At 41.0% G+C, this 17,621-nt stretch overlaps 2 protein-coding genes across 3 annotated transcripts; one reads left to right on the top strand and one right to left on the bottom strand.

Annotated features, from left to right (window-relative positions):
- Nucleotides 1–538: 538 nt before the first annotated feature.
- Nucleotides 539–9,380, bottom strand: avil (advillin). Of its 2 annotated transcripts, none has more exons than XM_034585156.1 (20): nucleotides 9,138–9,380; nucleotides 8,791–8,888; nucleotides 8,512–8,586; nucleotides 8,143–8,339; nucleotides 7,969–8,077; nucleotides 7,769–7,879; nucleotides 6,592–6,797; nucleotides 6,387–6,465; nucleotides 6,081–6,179; nucleotides 5,843–5,996; nucleotides 5,611–5,711; nucleotides 4,732–4,869; nucleotides 4,415–4,573; nucleotides 4,130–4,309; nucleotides 3,707–3,855; nucleotides 3,457–3,601; nucleotides 3,136–3,324; nucleotides 2,989–3,057; nucleotides 2,685–2,795; nucleotides 539–1,899 (listed from the first exon to the last, which is right to left on the bottom strand). In XM_034585156.1, exons 2-20 carry the CDS (start codon nucleotides 8,848–8,850, stop codon nucleotides 1,786–1,788), a joined length of 2,445 nt encoding a protein of 814 aa, XP_034441047.1. In that variant the 5' UTR covers nucleotides 8,851–8,888; nucleotides 9,138–9,380; the 3' UTR covers nucleotides 539–1,785. The 2 variants fall into 2 exon arrangements, with proteins under 2 accessions (XP_034441047.1, XP_034441046.1); XM_034585155.1 differs by having other exon boundaries at nucleotides 1,786–1,899; nucleotides 8,791–8,880.
- Nucleotides 9,381–12,967: 3,587 nt separating this feature from the next.
- Nucleotides 12,968–17,084, top strand: olfml3b (olfactomedin-like 3b). The gene is made up of 3 exons (XM_034585618.1): nucleotides 12,968–13,202; nucleotides 14,299–14,584; nucleotides 15,210–17,084. The coding sequence occupies exons 1-3, from the start codon at nucleotides 13,104–13,106 to the stop codon at nucleotides 15,992–15,994; spliced, it is 1,170 nt and encodes a 389-aa protein (XP_034441509.1). The 5' UTR covers nucleotides 12,968–13,103; the 3' UTR covers nucleotides 15,995–17,084.
- The last annotated feature ends 537 nt before the right edge of the window (nucleotides 17,085–17,621 follow it).

The raw sequence follows: 17,621 nt of genomic DNA, 5'->3' as shown, positions 1-17,621 counted from the left end.
CAGATACTGATAATCAATAAAGTTGCAAGGTAGGGATTTTTTCTACAGAAGGGAAACGCTATCTATTCACTGCCGCAGTGAGTCCATAAGAACTATATTTTTTGCTTACAGTCCCTTTTTAGTTTACCCCCCTACTTAGTTAGAATTTTGTAGAGAGCTGATTTTGCTGCATTTGCACTTTCTAAAGTTTTTGTAATGTGTCTTAGATTTGTCAGACAACATTACAAACAACATTCCCTTTACCACCGCGCACGTCAGCGAGAGACGAGCAGCCGACCTGCCGCAGGCTGCCATCTCTCCGCCTGCATGCCTCCTGTACGTTTGCACATTTGCAGTGAAACTTGTTGAAATTGGTCTCTTTAGATGTCTTAAATTGCTGTACACACTTTGTATTTAATCAAAATTTTGTACGTTTTTCTACAATGTTACGTTTCTTTTTTTATTCTTGAAACAACATTAGACCCTCTCACCTCATTTGTGATAGTTTGCATGAGCAACTTCATTGTTTCTAAACAGCACATGAACAAATTGAACTACCTTTTAATAGTACTTTTGCATGCAGTACTTTAACAGACATGTATTGAATGATACTTTAATTGCGGTTCACTGAAGAAAAATTGTGTTTTAAAGGGATTTTTCCATTTCCATTTTGATAGAATAAGGCATGTTTTGTATCATTTCTGAGTTTTTAAGGTGGATCTGTGACAAGCAGCTCAGATGACTGGCTCAACATGAGCTGATGGAAGGTGACTGTTACTGTAATTCACGTGTGCTGTGCTGGTTATTTATGTTGATATATACAATACACGTCTGTTTCCTATCAGGTCAAAGGGTTTGATTTTGTAATGATACAGAAAATGTACACCACTCTGAATCCACACTGCTAAATCGTCATTTCCCATGAGGGGAGACCTTTGATACTGGGAGTGTAGTTTGAGCTCATAGCAGTGATTGTTTTCATATTCAATAAAGTAATCAAATTGTTTTTGTGTTTATTTTCAGACGACAATGTTACACATCAGCTCTCGGTGTACTTCATGTGTTTTATGGGTCAAAATATAATTTTACTGGTCCTCCGCTTTGAATTGAATGTTCACGTGTGACAGTAAATTACCTGATATAACATTCCAGACATATCAAAAATAAAAGGAGTTAATAATGATGGTGTGTGTGCTCTATTGATGTGCTCTCTCGCTCACTATCTATCTCTATATATAATCTGCGTGTGTCTCTTTTCATAATATATTCATAAAATCCTATTTGGAATTTTCTTTAGATTTTCCTGCACAATGAAGATTTATTTGCTCACAATTGTTTCATGTACTTGTTTATTTCAATTTTTTTAAATGGGGGAAAAAATACAAATTATAGGACAAGTTGATTTGTAATCCATTTCTGTGAAACCTGTAGAGGAACAGCTGTAGATACTTAACAGTTTGTAGAAACAAAAGGAACATGCTGTATCATTATTTGACCAATAGATGGCAAAGTAGATCTGGACTTACAGGAGGAATCAGTGCTGTTAACATTTGGGTATTTCAAAGTTAAAGAAAGTTGCACAAATATTTATTGCTGTGCTTGATTTTAAAGAAATTTCTGCTTTTAATGGTTATTGTCCACACCCGTGATAATAGGCATTACAGTTTTTTATATTGTCAGACTGAGATTTCAAATTTTGTTATTACAAGAGCTACAACACGTTATAATTTAATTAAGAATCAAGACTGTCTTCAGTGGAAAGTCAATAAGGGGAGGGGGACATACAGGCGAGACCTCATGCTGATATCAAAACATTCCTTTTTCTTTCTTCATGTTGAGCTGTTTCCACTGCGGCAGCCCTGCAAAGTCGTCTTTGCTGATCCCAAACACGCTGCTGAAGTCCGAGTCCGAGAGGTATTTCTGAAGAGCAGTCAATAAAACACAGTCAGATTCAGAAACAACCAGAGCAGATTATGTCTTCAGCTGTTGCAAAGCGTCATGGTAACACTTTACAACACAACAAAATAACCGCAGCTCGAGGATAATTAGAACTGAATCAAACTTGGTAGATAATGATACTAACTTAAACACTGTAAACAGATTATTTCCACGTGGGATCAATAAAGGTGATATTTGGAGGAAATTCTATTCAGCCTGTCAGATGATTATCTAATGCACTAAAGACATTTTTTAAATCAGTGTCTAACATATAGTTAAATCATGCACATTTGACAGTTCCAGGGAGAAAGTGCACAAACATGGCTTCCTGAGGTTGTATGTTATCATCATAGATCCCCGTCTGGGACTTTACATACACTTACATTAGTTAACTGGAGAACCCATACTCTCTCATAACCTTTCCCCAACCTTCACCACTGACCCCAAAATTAACTTTTTTCCTACACAGGCACAAACCTTGAACTTCTATCTTGGTGAGGAGACTCACTGACATGATGCCTTGCCTGTCCTCTAATCCAACCCATCACAAATAAATTGTTAACCCTAAACCTTACTCCTACCCTAAAAGCAAGACTTATCCCTCAAAGCCAATTGAAAGAGGGTAAGGAGGTGAGGACTGGGACCGGCCTAAATGTCCTCGCTCTCCAAAAATATCCTCACTTTCCAAAAATATAAGGTTTCAAATTGTATTCTCAAAGATATCTGTTCAAGTACACACACACACACACACACACACACACACACACCTCTTTCTTGGATGGGTCCACACCTTCAGGCAGTTCGTTAGCGAGCTTGTTGAGCAGAGAGTCCGGTGGAAAGGACTCAAAGTTTTTCTCACTTTCAACACAGTTCAGCTCCTGGAAAAATCCCATTAACAGAACATTGCTAGTCTACATAACTTCATTCATCTAATGTATCACTTACTGTTGTGACATATAAGAAGACAAAATCTAAAAAAGATTTATGGAAACATGCATTTTGTCATAAATCCAATACATATTCAATGTTGAGAAAATGAAAAACATGAGAAATGAATAAGATTCTACGTACAATTGTTACATGAACGGGCGACACTTCATCTCCCAACTCTTTCTTCAACTCCTCGTAGCTTTTTCCTCCCTAAAAGAAGGACATTTTTTCAGTGTCTGTGTTTTACTCATCAATTTAAATGATCAAGCCCTTCAGCAAAACACTCACAATCCATTTGGAGGGATCCCAGGCTGTGAACCACCCAGTGAAGGTGGGCGGCTCGAACCCTTGCTTGACCGAGAAGATGGGGGTGTCTGGATCTCTGTTGCCTGGGTGGGTGTGCAGGTACTCTTGGCTTGTGACCACGGCTTCTTTGCGCTCAACCGCGTTTGCCTCTTTACCGAGCCAGAGAAACACCTGAAGAGGGGGCAGAGTTATGGGAAAATAAATATCTACAGAATAAAGAGATCAGGCTCAGAGTTTTGTTTCACTACAGCAGGTTAAAAAGTTTCAGACTTTGTACTTGTCACAGACAGTGTCACCTCATACCTGGTCCCATGTGTCCAGTAACATGACATCATCCTCATTGAGGTCATCCTGTGTGAACTGAGTCACCTCAGTCACGATGAAACGGCCTGTTTTATTGGTGCATTCGAACAGACGTGGCTGGTGGTCTAGAACCGTCTGCTGGAGCCTGCACACAACAACAACAACAACACATCACTTGCAGAACAGTGGAAAACTAATGAGTTTCCTCTTCATAACATCGAACATTAGGGTATTAGTATTCTTTCATCACCTCTTGTCATTAGCATATGGAGCTTTGCCTCCAAGGATTTCCCAGAATTCAACGGGCTCCTGGCCCTCTGCGACAATCTCCTCTGAGCTGTTCTGTCCAATCACAGAGTTGACCTCCTTAGCCATGGCCCTCTCATCTCCACTAGAGCCCTGGTAACAAAAATTACACCTTTTCAATAATAATAATAGTGCTGAAAGTCAGTTTATATCAAAATACTGAGAAAACGTTAAGAGGTTTAGTGTTTTGCTCAAATAAGCTTTCACAGGGTAAATACTTACTATATGCGGCAAAACAAATAACAGTATGTCTGATTTTAATTTAATTTTACAGTAGTATTACAAAATGAATACTCCAAAAGTATTATATTGTATCATCACCCTGTGGTTGTGATTCTCTCTCTTTTTTAAACTCCCTCCTCCTTACCTTCCCACACCACAGATACATTCCTGATTGGCTCTTCAGTAAAAACACATCATTGGAGTTGAGAGAGGAGGCCAGGGCTGGGACCTCAATGGTTTTAGTGTTGGACGGGTCAGAGCCGTGGACCTGGAACAGTCTGATCGGAGGCTCTGGGTCAGAGGTTCCTTTTCTAGATGTGCCCCCCTTCAAGAAAAGAACAGTCATATTCTTTACTGTTGTAAAAAAGACACCATAGAAATTATATATTACATCTATAGAATTGTTTATAATGGCAGTCAATAGTCGTACCTCAAAGATGACCATTTTACCCTTGAACATAGCCATAAAGTGTCTCGGTTCTTTGCCCATGGTTAATCTCACTTGGACGGGCTCGTCACCATATTTCTGATCCAAATCCACAGCCTGAAATGCTGAGGCTGCTATTTCATCCTGTGTTGCATGACGCCCCTAATATATGAGTCAGAATAGTTCATTTGACCATCAGAAAAATCCAAAGCAGGGAAGGGGGAGGAGCAACTTTGAAATTGAATATTTTATGTATTTTATTCATTTTTGTATTCATTTTTTTATTATGTTAGACACGGTTTGTTACAGCACGCCCTCACCTGCCATATGTAGAGCAGGTAACACTGCTTGTTGTTAACCAGGTAGGTGTAGAGGATCAGGTAGCAGTCTCCTCCATAGAAGTATCCGTATCTTTTAAGATCCACAGGGACGAGCTCCAGATTCTCAATCCTCCAAACCTGAGAACATCACAAAGGTAAATTAAGTCTGAAACACAAATAGCAAAAACCCTCACTGTGGCCACAATCCAGTGATGTTAAGAGTTTTTGTGATACTCACGAGTTCTCATGATACTCACAAGGATCAAGGCAGACGTTTAGGCTAAAAACACGGTGTAAATGACGCAGTTTAGAGTCAAATTTCAATGTTGGGGCTCACCGACACCACAGGAGCAGTATGAAGGCATTTGATGTTTTTCTTTCTGTTGTTATTTTACATTTGGAAAATGTATCACTTGTTACTTTAATTGTATTGGATTTGGCTGCAATGCTGTTTACCCCTGAAACTCCTAAAGTGTTTTGCTGACTCAAACACTTCACCCACCCCTCCATCGGCAAAGTGGTGAGTAGATAATGAGTGAATTTTCATTTTTAAGGTGAACTATCCCTTTAAGAATTAACATGCGGCAGAAATTATGGTATAATTATGACATTTAGCATTTTCGTATGTCACATTCTCATGTTTAGCCTGTTAGCATGCTGTCATTTTTGTATTAGCATGCTATTTCAGCATTAATCTCAAAGTAGACCTACAGGTGTTTTTGTAGTATCATAAACTGAGTTGTCCGTAACAACATTTGATAATCCATACCAAAATGTTGGACCGACAGATTAAGGTATAAACAGGCATCCTGACAGAGTGTATACCACCAAGCCACCAGTGTGACAACAATTAAATTCAGAGTATATAGTTACAGATACCTCAACTTGACCCGTGCCATTGTCCACCATTCGCGCCTGTGCTGCAACTTCTGGCATCACGTGCATCAGAGAAGCATCAAATTTCTCCTGTTTGATGTTGGCTGCAGCAGATATGATCATAAAACAATAAATCATGAATCAACAACCAAAGAAGTTGTTATTCAAAGACAAATGTGCTTCCTCTTTCTTGCTTGTTGCATTTTTGTGGATTAACGAACACATAGGCACTTACCCACTTTCCCTTTCGTGTGTGCTTTGCCCAGACCCTGAGTCTGGTCTTTGACCGTCCACCTCTGGAACAGCTGCTTGAAGAGAGCCGACTCTGCTCCGTCATTCACTGTCTCCACATTTGTAGTGTTGGGGTACTTTTTTACCTTGATGAACTCCTGTAGCAGCCAGTCAAATGCAACATAGAAACATGTCATGTTAGATCATTCAAACCCAAAGTGGTGGTATGTGGTGTCACTCACCAAAGCTCTGGCCATCGCAGCCTGTCTTTCAGCTTTGTTTGCCTTCTTCCCCTTCCATACAAAGATCTTGGTCCCTCCCTGGTCCAGGAGGTAGCAGTCCTAAAATGAACATTAGATTAGGTGTACAAAACATAACTAAGTAATATATGTATATTTGCTTCCCTGTGTTTGAACAGCAGTATCAATAATTCAAACTCTACAGTGCATGGGAATAGTGATTGACACCATAGTGGCGACCGGATCTATTTGTATGCCCACAGTATAAATATAGGTATCCTCCTTTTAATCAACATGGCAGCAGCTCACATCATGGTTGAGAAGATCCTGAACCAGTGGTGTGGTGGCAACGACTGTGACCTTCATCTGGCCATCAGCATCTGACACACTGAAATAAAGGCACAGACAAATTAAATCGAACAAAACTGAAACTGAATATGGATAAATTCTCACTCTCGCACTAAATAATGCCTGTAGGGACATGGATATACAGGCCAGTGGGGGGGCGGCTCACTGGTAAAGAGTAAGTTTGGCTTTCTGCTCCTGGTCCGCAACTTCATCAGTAGGTCCTTCTTTCAGCCCGGATGTTCTTTCTCCCAGAACATTATTCAGGACCTCCATGTTCTGAGGAGAGTTGCTTTCTGCATCGCCCTCGATCACTCTGATCTCCGCCCGACCTCCTCTCTCTCTGTCCCGGATGTCTTTGGCCAACAACATCCCCTGAGAAGCAGAGGTACGACACAGAAACAATACACAATCTCAGAAATCTCAGACTTTAAACTTTTGATGACATATTGATGACATCCATCCATCCATCCCTCTACATTCCTTATGCTTTTGAGGGTCGTGGGAACCAACAGCCATTCAATCTCACATTCACACCTATGGTCAATTTAGAGTCTCCAGTTTATCTAACTCCAGTCTGCATGTCTTTGGACTGTGGTCGGAAGCTGCAGTACCTGGAAACTCCACATAGAGAGAATATGTGGTCACGATCACATTTTGGCCATTATATTAGTAGTTTTAACTTATAGTTTTAACAAATTGTTAATTGTAAATATGGACTATACAAATACAATTTGATCGATTGATTGATTGATTGATCTAGTAACTTTCCATAAGGACACATTTTTAAGAATTAAGAGATTTAAAAGTTGAATTAAAGTAGCGTTACTTGCTTTTCATCCCAGAATTTCTGTGTTGGTTTGTCAGAAATCTTGTATTATTATAACCCTAACCCTAACCCTAACCCTAACCCTAACCCTGATGCAACAGGAAATCTAACTAAAAGGTAACAACAACAACACGCCTCATTGTATTTCTATGATGAGGGTTTTGAACTGTGTGAGACAATGAACCATTCAGAGGCTCCACGCTTTTTGCAGGAACAAGGAAATGAACTTAATCTGAGCACACCCACCTCTTTCCATACAGGTTGAAAGAGGATGATTTAGATACTGTGATCAGCACCGAAAACACACAACTTACAGTCAGACTTATTTCAAGGTCCTACTACAATATACATGCAGAAGAAGGCTGTGTCTTTAGAGACAGTCAGTTGCTCTGTGAGTTGTTATTTGCCCGAGCACCTAATGCAACACAGAAGTAAAGGTGCACTAAAACAAACACAAAATACATTTTGCACCCAACAAAATACAGAGGCCCCCCACACAGTCACACAAAAATCTTACTTTAAGCTTTTCCTGTTTGTTACACCTTGGGCCATTCCACTGAACAATGGTTTTTCCAATGTCCAACAAAAAGACATCTCCAAGGTTGAAGCTCTTCCAGCACATCTCCACCTGAAACAAATTCAAGCATAAAGCACCTTTTTGTACAGAGCTTCCTGTGCACCATAAACATTACATAACCACTGTGAAGCACGGCTCACCTCCCTGGCAATCACTCTCTTCTTCCCTTTGACATGAAGCAGCCTCTTCACATCATAGGAGTTGGTTTCAGTGTGCCTCATACCTGATGCAACGCCACCTTTCTTATAGCTAAACAAGACAAGATCATTATATTTACGATTTATTGAAGGCCGGCCTACTGCAGCGACACTCACATTATTCCTTGTTTGAAGTATCCCCTGAAGGCATCAGACTCGTGGTTCTGGACCTCGCGATGCTGGACCGGAGTGCAGCCCAGGAATTCATCGAGCTGTATGGTGTAAACAGCGGCTGCACCCTGTTCATCCTGAGAGGACGTTGAGCCAATCCAGTAGTGGATATCATAAGACAGAGAGTTGCCCACCTTCTGTGTCTGGACAAACCAAAGAGGAGAAACAGTGGGTCTGTGCTGGTGTATACATGAGGATGGTATCTGTTATAATGTAAAAAGTATGTCTACAAATACAACAGTGGGCTGTGCTCGACAAACAAGCTGCCCCGGCACTGAAAACCACACAGATTCATTAGTCACTTCTCAGACTTACAGACAAAAGCAGATAGCAGTCACCATCATAAAAGCTCCCATTGGATTTCTCTGGGACCTGAACCAGCTCCAATTTCTGTTGCACAGAGTGAAGAAAAAAACAAAATCTGCATCTCAGATGAAATGACAGGAGTTGTTCCGCCATTGCTGCTCACCAGCTTTCAGCCATTTGCTACTGGTCGAGCAGTAGGAGTTTCTTTTTTTAAATCATCAAATCAAACAGTTCATTTGGCAAAGTTTCAGTCCACAGTCATTATTGTAGCATCTGAAGTCACATTACCTCAACTCTCCAGATAATAATCCCCGTGCTGTGAGTTACTGCTCTGAATGTGAACTCCATGTTGCTTGGATGAATTCAGTGTCGGTGGGACTTGATCCCTTTTGTTGTTGGAAGAGAAAATCAGAAGTGCAATATAATAATAATATAATTTCTGCACCATTAAATAGTCTCCTAATGTCGAACCACAGAGTGGCACAAAGTTTGAATCCATCCATTATTCATACCACTTATCCTTTGTATTATCTAGTCTAGAAATTAGTTTTCCTTTTTTTTTGTTGATAATCTTGAAACCCCCACATAGAGCCAACTAAATCTCATATTTTCTTATACTATGAAATAGTACATACCTGGTATTCTTGGGTTTGAAGAGGATCTTCTGAGTTTATATGATCTTCCACTAGTTGATCCGCTGTCTGATAACAAAAGGCCCTCAAGCCTCTTCCCCTCCGTGCCCCACATTTGCCTGTGTTTGCATGTTTCAGGACGTTTCACGCTGTTCTGCCCAATCACTGAGGACACTCACAATCCTGTAAACAAATGTCCTGAAAAAATGGACTCACATTCAAATGAACACACTGATCATTGTCGTCACATCCATTTACTTCCCAGCCCACTCGGCTGTATGCCCCCACATTCACGCCATATATGGATAAACAGTATGCGCAGCTTCAGGTAGATAGACTATAAATAATAACAAGAGTGGGAGGGCTTTCAGGAGAATAGAATGTCCTACTGATGATCAAATATAATGATTATTATACTACTATATCTTATATTACCATTTGAGTCAAAACATATTTATTATTATCAGGTAGTATTAGAAATTAGTATTAGCCATAATGGTAGCAGTTGTAATTTATAGTATATATTATAACTTATACATATTATAAGATAGCAGGAATGTCCTGAACAAGCTTAACGTTTTAACGTTTCAATGTTTGGTTGAAATCAGTCGAGGTAAGCAGCAGTTATTGGTGACAGAAGTCCAAAAATCACGACCCAAAAGAAGTATGGAACCCTGTGTGAGTCTCTCCCTGACAAGATCAGGACCCTGCTCCTGAATGTCTGTAGAGACTCACACAAATACATTTGAATAAAATAAAGATTTAGAGGGGATTGTACACACTGTGTATGTGAAAATATAAATGTTAAGCGTGTTGAGACTCCAGAAAAACAATCTGTGGATGTAGAGTAAGAAAAAAGTGAGTTTATACAAGACATCATCAGGTGCTGCATTAGCTCCTATAACACACCTGATTTACATAACTAACCACTACCTGCTGATCCTGTCTGTTATTGTTGGACGAAGAGTCACTCAACGCCCAAAAACATTCACACAACAGCACATGACCATCTACACACACTCACATACTGGTTTGTTACACACTAACATAACCAACTTTGAACCACATCTTTTTGTTTATTGCTGAAGAAATGATGGCTGAGCTGGTTTACTGGATTGCATTTGACTAAAGATACATTTGTCCCTAAAATTGTCACTGTAATCTGACCAAGCACAAGGCAGGATGAACCAGGACGGCTCACCAGTGTGTCAGAGGGCTAAAGAGTTTATTCTAAAGGAGGTAACTCTAATTTTCTAACTATGCCACTAGGCTGTGTTAGTGACAGTGAAGCGTGTGCAGACAGGCTCACTGCAGAGGTGCTGACAATATGAAAACACAAACCTATTTCATTGTACTTCATGCAGAATGAATATGGTACTATTTTTGATTGCAAAAATCATTTACCAGGACACAAAAAAATTGGTTTAACAATGATGATTTTTATTGCAAACTGTGTACAAGTGTAAAAAGGCAAATTCAGTTACCAATCAAACCCAAAGCTACCAAAACAAGTGCAAGGGAACTAAACGCTGAAGGGTACAAGGGGAATCCAGAGTCCTGGCTGAGGAGCTGAGTGTCTGGTGAGGGGGAGTGCCGGGGAGCTGATCAGAGGGAGTGAACTCGAGGAAGTCTGGGCAAACAGTGCGGCTGAGGGAGCTGGCTGAGCGTGACAGAGCGGAACAGAGGAGCAGGTGTTTCTGGGGCAAGAGAGGACAAAGCAGGGTTAGTGGGGAGCAGGCAGGCAAACGCACAAAAAACACAACTAGCATCGCACTCAGAGCGCATACGTCCACCAACAGTCCCCTCATGAAACCACTTCTAAATTCACTAGATCCAGATTAACATGAATAACAAAGCCCACGCATGGATCATCATGGATCATCGTCATTGTTCTCTTAGAAACCAATGGAAATGTTGCAAATCTCTTAAAGGGATAGTTCACCCAAAAATGAACATTAACTCATTATCTACTCACCAGTATGCCGATGGAGGAGTGGTGTGTTTGAGTCCACAAAACACTTTTAGAGTTTCAGGGGTAAAAAGCCTTGTTCTTCAAATGCAAAAAAAACCCAGATAAAAACATAAAATGCCTCCATACTGCTCCTGTGGTGTCATCCAAGTGTCTGTTAGCCCCAACATTCAAATTCCTCTGCATTTGCGCGTGGAGCACAGCGGACATTTTTATTTATCCCTAAACTAGTTAAATCCCAAAATATGTGATCACACCTTTGCCTTCTGAATCTCATAAAATAAATGTCTGCTTCCCTACTGAGAGAGCCAAACCCCCCCCCCCCCCCCCACACACACACACACACACACACACACGGTCATTATGTGCTTGAGTTGGCTTTTAGTGCTAAGTGGAAACAACTTATAGGAAAAAGAGGTTTTCACTGATGTCATCTAGCTGTTTCATAGCAGGGTTGCTCTTATAAATGAAAGGACAGAGCAGAGACAGTTTAAACAGCATTTTCCTATTTCCCCGGCAATTCAGCATTCACCAAATTAATTATAGTTTTTTAAGCTTTAGACATTATTATTACTATTAAGCAGTTTGACACTTAATGAATCCATTCCATGAATCCAACCCTCACTTTTGACCACACAGCAGGTTTACATGAAGAATAATGTTGTTGACCATCTGGATTCATCTGAAACCATTTTTCCCTACATGTCATCTGTATTATAATAAAAGGCATATTAGAAGACTTCACCCTCAGGACAAGATCCAAGAAATACATCTGGTAGAATTGTTAGACAGTTAGACATTTTTTTTAAGTCTGTTTTGTTACTCACATGTCCATATGTACAGTGGAAAAAAGATTGGTCACACGTTCTCTTCTTCTGATGGCATCCCTTCCTGGTGCAACTCCCCTGTAACAGACAGGGGATAAAATCTACAGTGAAAATGCAAAATTATCTAATACAGATCTCTAACAGGCCAATTTCCTGTAGTTGCAGTGTTTTGTGTTTCCTCCGACTGTTGATTTCTTGCTAGGCCAAAGAGTAATGATTGTCCATGATGGTCAGAGTTCTTTATGGAGGTGTTTTTTTTTATAAATGATTTATACTGTATTGATGTTTTTCAGGTGGTTAGCCCCGTTGCCTCACTGCAAGAAGGTTCCTGGTTCACTGGTTTGGACTTGCTTGCATGTTCTCCCCGTATCTGCGGGGGTTTAAAGACTGGACTGGCAACATGTCCAGTGTGTCTCCCGTCAGCTGGGATTGGCTCCTGCCTGCTAAAAAAACCTCAAAAGGATGAGCCTTTAAGATAATGGATGGATGGGGTGTTTAAGATTTTTAACACAGAAAATGTTTTAAAAAATAATTTATAACAATTTCCACAATTCTGTTCATATGTCAACTACAAAATTGAAGAACTGAAATAGAATAAATGACTAAAATTAAACAGAACTAGAAAAAGAAAAGGGCCTCCATATCTTGGTATATGCCAAATGTTCCAAGAAGTATCCTGGCAGCAGGGGAGGTTGAGTTCAGCTGCTGTACCATGCACCACAAGGTAAACAATATATTTTCCACATTTTTAATGCATTTGTCCGTCCAATCAATCCATGACTCGTTAAATGACTCTTGATGTTTCCACCCCCTCATCAAAACACTCACATTTCCCTTCCTGCTCCTGTGATCCTGTGCTAAAATAGTGTCCAGTATTCTAAAGAAATTAAAGTTCCAACCCCCTTAATAGTAATAAAAAATTATCCTTAAAATGATATATTGTTTTGTTTTTTCAATTTATCATCCAGGTAAGAGGTCAAAATGAGAAGGAGTGTCTTGTCTCCATCTGACTTTGTGCTTCCATCTATACCAGATGTTTCTGGCTCCTCCCAGACAAGCTTAGTAAAACATTCCAGGCCACCTCTGGGAATCTGCTGGCTCCTCCACACGCTGCCACTGAGCTCCAGTCAAGACTTCACAGGAGCTGGAGAGAGACACTGAGCTGACACAGAAATGAGAGGACTAGTTGTCTTGGTTACTTTGGCCTGCTTTGCCAACGCTCAGCACCAAGCACTGATTGACTATTTGGAGCAGAGGCTGCTTGCTATTGAGGTAAGACCTCCCTTTACCTCCCTGCCGAGCCCTGCGCTCCCTCTGAGTCCCTCTGAGAGGAAACTCTGAGGGACAGGGCACCAGGCAATGGAATGCAGATGTGGGCAAACCCTGGGGAAAATGCTGGAAAATACAGATCTTTTACATCTGTATAGGGGATTATTATAGAGCTTCTTGTCTGGGATATGACACTGAGTTGAAAGTTTTGTATGTATACCGTGAATATTTGTAAATAAATGACAAACAACAATTGAGTGTGTTATATTTGCTTACAAGGTTTGTACCAACTTCATCATGAAATTGCATTTATAAGAATGTTCAAATAAAGATAATGTATATATAATCATTTATTACCATGGGATGAACACCTTGAGATGTATCATCTGGTCTTGGAGGGGGTCCCAATCATTTACTCCTTAGTGTGTAATTTGGTGTATAAGGAATAGAAAAATAGTTTTAAACAATAAGGGAAGATAAAGATAATGCATTTGAAATAATACATTGAAACCATTGACGTCTAGTAATTTAACCAACAACACAAAATAAACATCTGTCAGAAATAAAACAAACATGCAAACATGCGTACGAAAGGCTCCGTTATCTTTCATTTCATGTCTGAAGTCCTTCAGTCACATGTTGATTAAAATAAATTGTCTCAAACTATCATTCATCCATATCTCTTTATCGTCTCTGTAAAGTGGAGTCAGACTTTACTGATCAGCTAGAGAGAAACTTGTTTCTGTTCTCTCCTCCAGCGAGGTCAGAGGTCAGGGTATGCTGCAGAGCGGCGCCCACACAGAGCACTGGAAGAGCACTGGAAGAGCACTGGAAGGAGGTTTAGCTAAAAGACATGTGAGCAGGGAGGATACTTGCCACGTGTAGGTTGAACCTGGTTGTTTGAAGGATCAGTTACCTACTTATTATGTCCCAATCTATTCGTTAAGCCTGAGCCGAACATCAAATTATGGCCTTCTCTGTGTTTCCAGGAATACATGTACTGTTCCTGTAAAACAAAAATAGCCAATTGTCTACAAGAGGGAGTCACTTTTGTGCTTGTGTTCTGATTCAGATTAAACTAATCCCCCTCTGTGAACAGGACCGGATCTCTCTGTGGCACGAACAGACCACCCGTTATGCCTCGGAGCTGCGGGAGCTGAAGAAGCAGATGGTTTCCCAGCTGGAGAACTTGGACAAAGAGAAAGAGGCGCTGAGAATGAATCTGGACGGTGTTGGCACCAGGGTGGACCGGGTGGAGCGGGAGCTGGACTACCTGGAGACGCAGAACGGGGCTCAGCCGTGTGTGGATGTGGACGACAAGTTGATAGAGCAGCAGGTGACTCTGGTGCAGGAGAAGCAGAAGGCCAAATATTTTAAACTCTCAGGTGAGATACAGTATAAGGCTCCTAAACTGCACTTACAGTTTATTTTCAGTTTGAACTCTGCATTTTGTTGATGACCGAGAAAAAACTTATTTTGAGACTACAGCGTGATAATAATCTGACAGCACTTGAAGACTATAAATTGACCCTAGGTGTGAATTTGAGTGTGAATGGTTGTTCGTCTCTGTACGTTGGCCCAGTGATACGCTGGTGTCCAGGATGTAACTCATCTCATTCCCAATGTCAGCTGGGTTTGGCGCTGACTCTCAAAGGATAAACTGTATAGATAATGGAAGGATGAATGTTTTTTTGCCTTTTTGCCAAACATCTTTTGAGAACATTCCTATCTAACTTTGTACATGAAACTGGAACCAGCAGCTGATTGGTGTGGAAACAAAATCCACCTGCCAGCACCTCTGACGCTGAGTGATTAGTATTTCTTCCTGTAAAAATGACTGGCTGTAGTTAACTATTTATTGACTGGGTGCAGTGGAACTCTTGAAAAGCAGATTTCCATATTTTCTCAAATTCAGAGCTATTCCTTTAAAGTAATATAAATTAAAGAATGAAAACCTTATTAAAATGTCAAAGACCCATCACATAAGACCTCTCCCTCTCTTGTGCTCAGGATGCAGCGACATGATCTCCAGTATAAAAGCCATGAAGATCTTAAAGCGAGTTGGAGGACCAAAGGGCATGTGGAGTAAAGACAGCAGTAGGGGCTCTGGGAAGGTGTACATCTTTAATGGGACGGATGGCGACACCATCCACGAGTTTTCCTCTGCGCAAGACTTCACCCGCTCCCTGGGCCTGTCTCTGTCCAGGAGCCTGAAGCTGCCGTCAGCCTGGAGGGGAACAGGACACGCCATCTACAACAACCACGCCTATTATGTAAATCAGGTTGAGGATCTAATGGTGGTTAAATATGACATGACGACCAACTCTGTGACGGACAGCGCTGTGTTTCCAGTCCAGGACCATGTCCCTGTGTACGGCCTGACCCCCGAGACAGTGATGGACCTGGCTGTGGATGAGGAAGGCCTGTGGGCCATTTACGCCACGCGGCAGAATGAGCGGCACATCTCTCTGGCTAAAATGGACGCCAACTCGCTGGACATCGAGCAGATGTGGGACACAAACTGCCCGAGAGAGAACGCAGAGTCGGCGTTTGTCATCTGTGGCACCCTCTATGTGGTGTACAACACCAAGGAGGCCGGCCGCTCACGTGTGCAATGTGTGTTTGACGTCAATGGCATGGTGAGCAACGAAGAGGCGCCACTGGTTTACTTTCCCAAACGCTATGGAGCTCACTCCAGCCTGAAGTACAACCCACAGGAGCAGCTGCTGTACGCCTGGGATGACGGCTACCAGATCCTGTACAAGCTTGTCATGAAAAAGAAACTCGAAATATGAATTGATTAATCGTCAAAATCATCCTCCCAAAACTCCCACTAACACATCCACCACTGCATACACTCCACACACTGCAAGGACCTGCAGGCGTTATGCAAAGTTTAGTTCCTTGCAAAATGATTCATATAACTGGCGACCATTTTATAATGTGTGTTGTAGAATTTCAAATTTTTGAATTAGTTCATTTTATCATAAAATATGATTTAATGCTAATGTTCACTATGATGCAACAACTAGACAATGTTTCAAGTGTGTCATTTCATTTTCCTACTATGAGGAAACTAGAATGGCACTCAGTAGACTGCATACCTCCAACAGTCAAAGAGCCAAATTTCACAAACTCATAGATTTCATAAATGTGCCTTATTTTCCATCAAGATCCATGAATTCTTCCCTGGGAAAATACTGTATCTTGCAATGCTAAAAAAACATTTTCTAGAATGTCTTCATCTAGAAATTTAAGGGGTTCTTTCCTGAGCCATTCCGCATTACTCTCCCAAGTTTCAAGGAAATCCGTTCAGCTGGTTTTTTTGTAATATTGCTAACAAACCAACCAACACACAAAACGGACAGAGGTGAAAACATGACCTCCTTGGTGGAGTTAATACTCCAATCTGAAACATTCCAACATGGTTTGTTAAATATAGCCTGCGATGTTTGAAGTAAACGTGAATGCAAAGTTACAGAAATGCTAAATTACTGTTGTGTTCTTATATGTTTGAAAAAAGTTTTGGATTGTATAGAAATTTGTACTTTCACAGGTTCAGGTTTGAATTTAAGACTCTGAGGGCAGAACACTGCAGGATCTGAGACAAAGAATAGTCTCACAGGTTTCATGTAAGATCCTGAATCAAAGACTGAGACTGAATGTGGGAACAGAGTGACTGTTCACAGAGTCTAACATGCTGCTGAGCACTTTTCCAGAGTTTCAGAGGTTTAGGCTGAGTCAAGGGCTGGCAGGTGTCCAACCTGTAAGTGTGGTAATGAGAGCTGGCTGAGCCTGGCAGGAAGGGAAGTTAGGTCAAAAAAAGAAAACACACACAGTGGTCATTATTCAGGCGGACAGGCAGGTAAAAGACCTACAAAAAGATTTTAAAAACTAGAGCATTCAGTAGTGTGCATACCTCCACTAACAGGGCCCTTAAGTTGCTTTCAGACCTGAACTGAAGTCCAGACATTTTCCTAAAAATGTCCAGGGGTTGTATGTGAGAACACAAATGTCCAAGTCAGTGGTTGAACTTTACCTGCCAGCCCCCTGATAAAATGTCTAGAAAAATGAGCAGCGTGCGATTTCTAACACATTTCTAACATGTGAAAAAAAACAATACAAATGTCTCGGGATGAAAATGAGGTGCCACAGAAGTAGAAGATGCAGACGAAGAAGTAAACTTGGAAAGACAGTGAGATTCGAGAGATTTTGGTGATAAGGGCAGATGCCAATGTTGATGTGCTGTAAACAAAAACAGCGGAATCTACATCAACAATCTTTGTTCTGCCTCCTGCGTGCTGTACCCAGAGGTCACGCCTCACCTCAATGTCCCAGACATTCTTGTGGACATGAAGAAAGGGGTCAAACAAATCCTGGATCTGCACCTTTAGTGGAATCTGCTCCAGACGTTTTTAGGGC

The sequence above is a fragment of the Hippoglossus hippoglossus genome, chromosome 5, assembly GCF_009819705.1.
Source record: "Hippoglossus hippoglossus isolate fHipHip1 chromosome 5, fHipHip1.pri, whole genome shotgun sequence".
Taxonomy (NCBI): Eukaryota; Metazoa; Chordata; class Actinopteri; order Pleuronectiformes; family Pleuronectidae; genus Hippoglossus; species Hippoglossus hippoglossus.
Note: the sequence above shows the minus strand (reverse complement) of the source record. Positions and strands in the feature narration are given on the sequence as shown.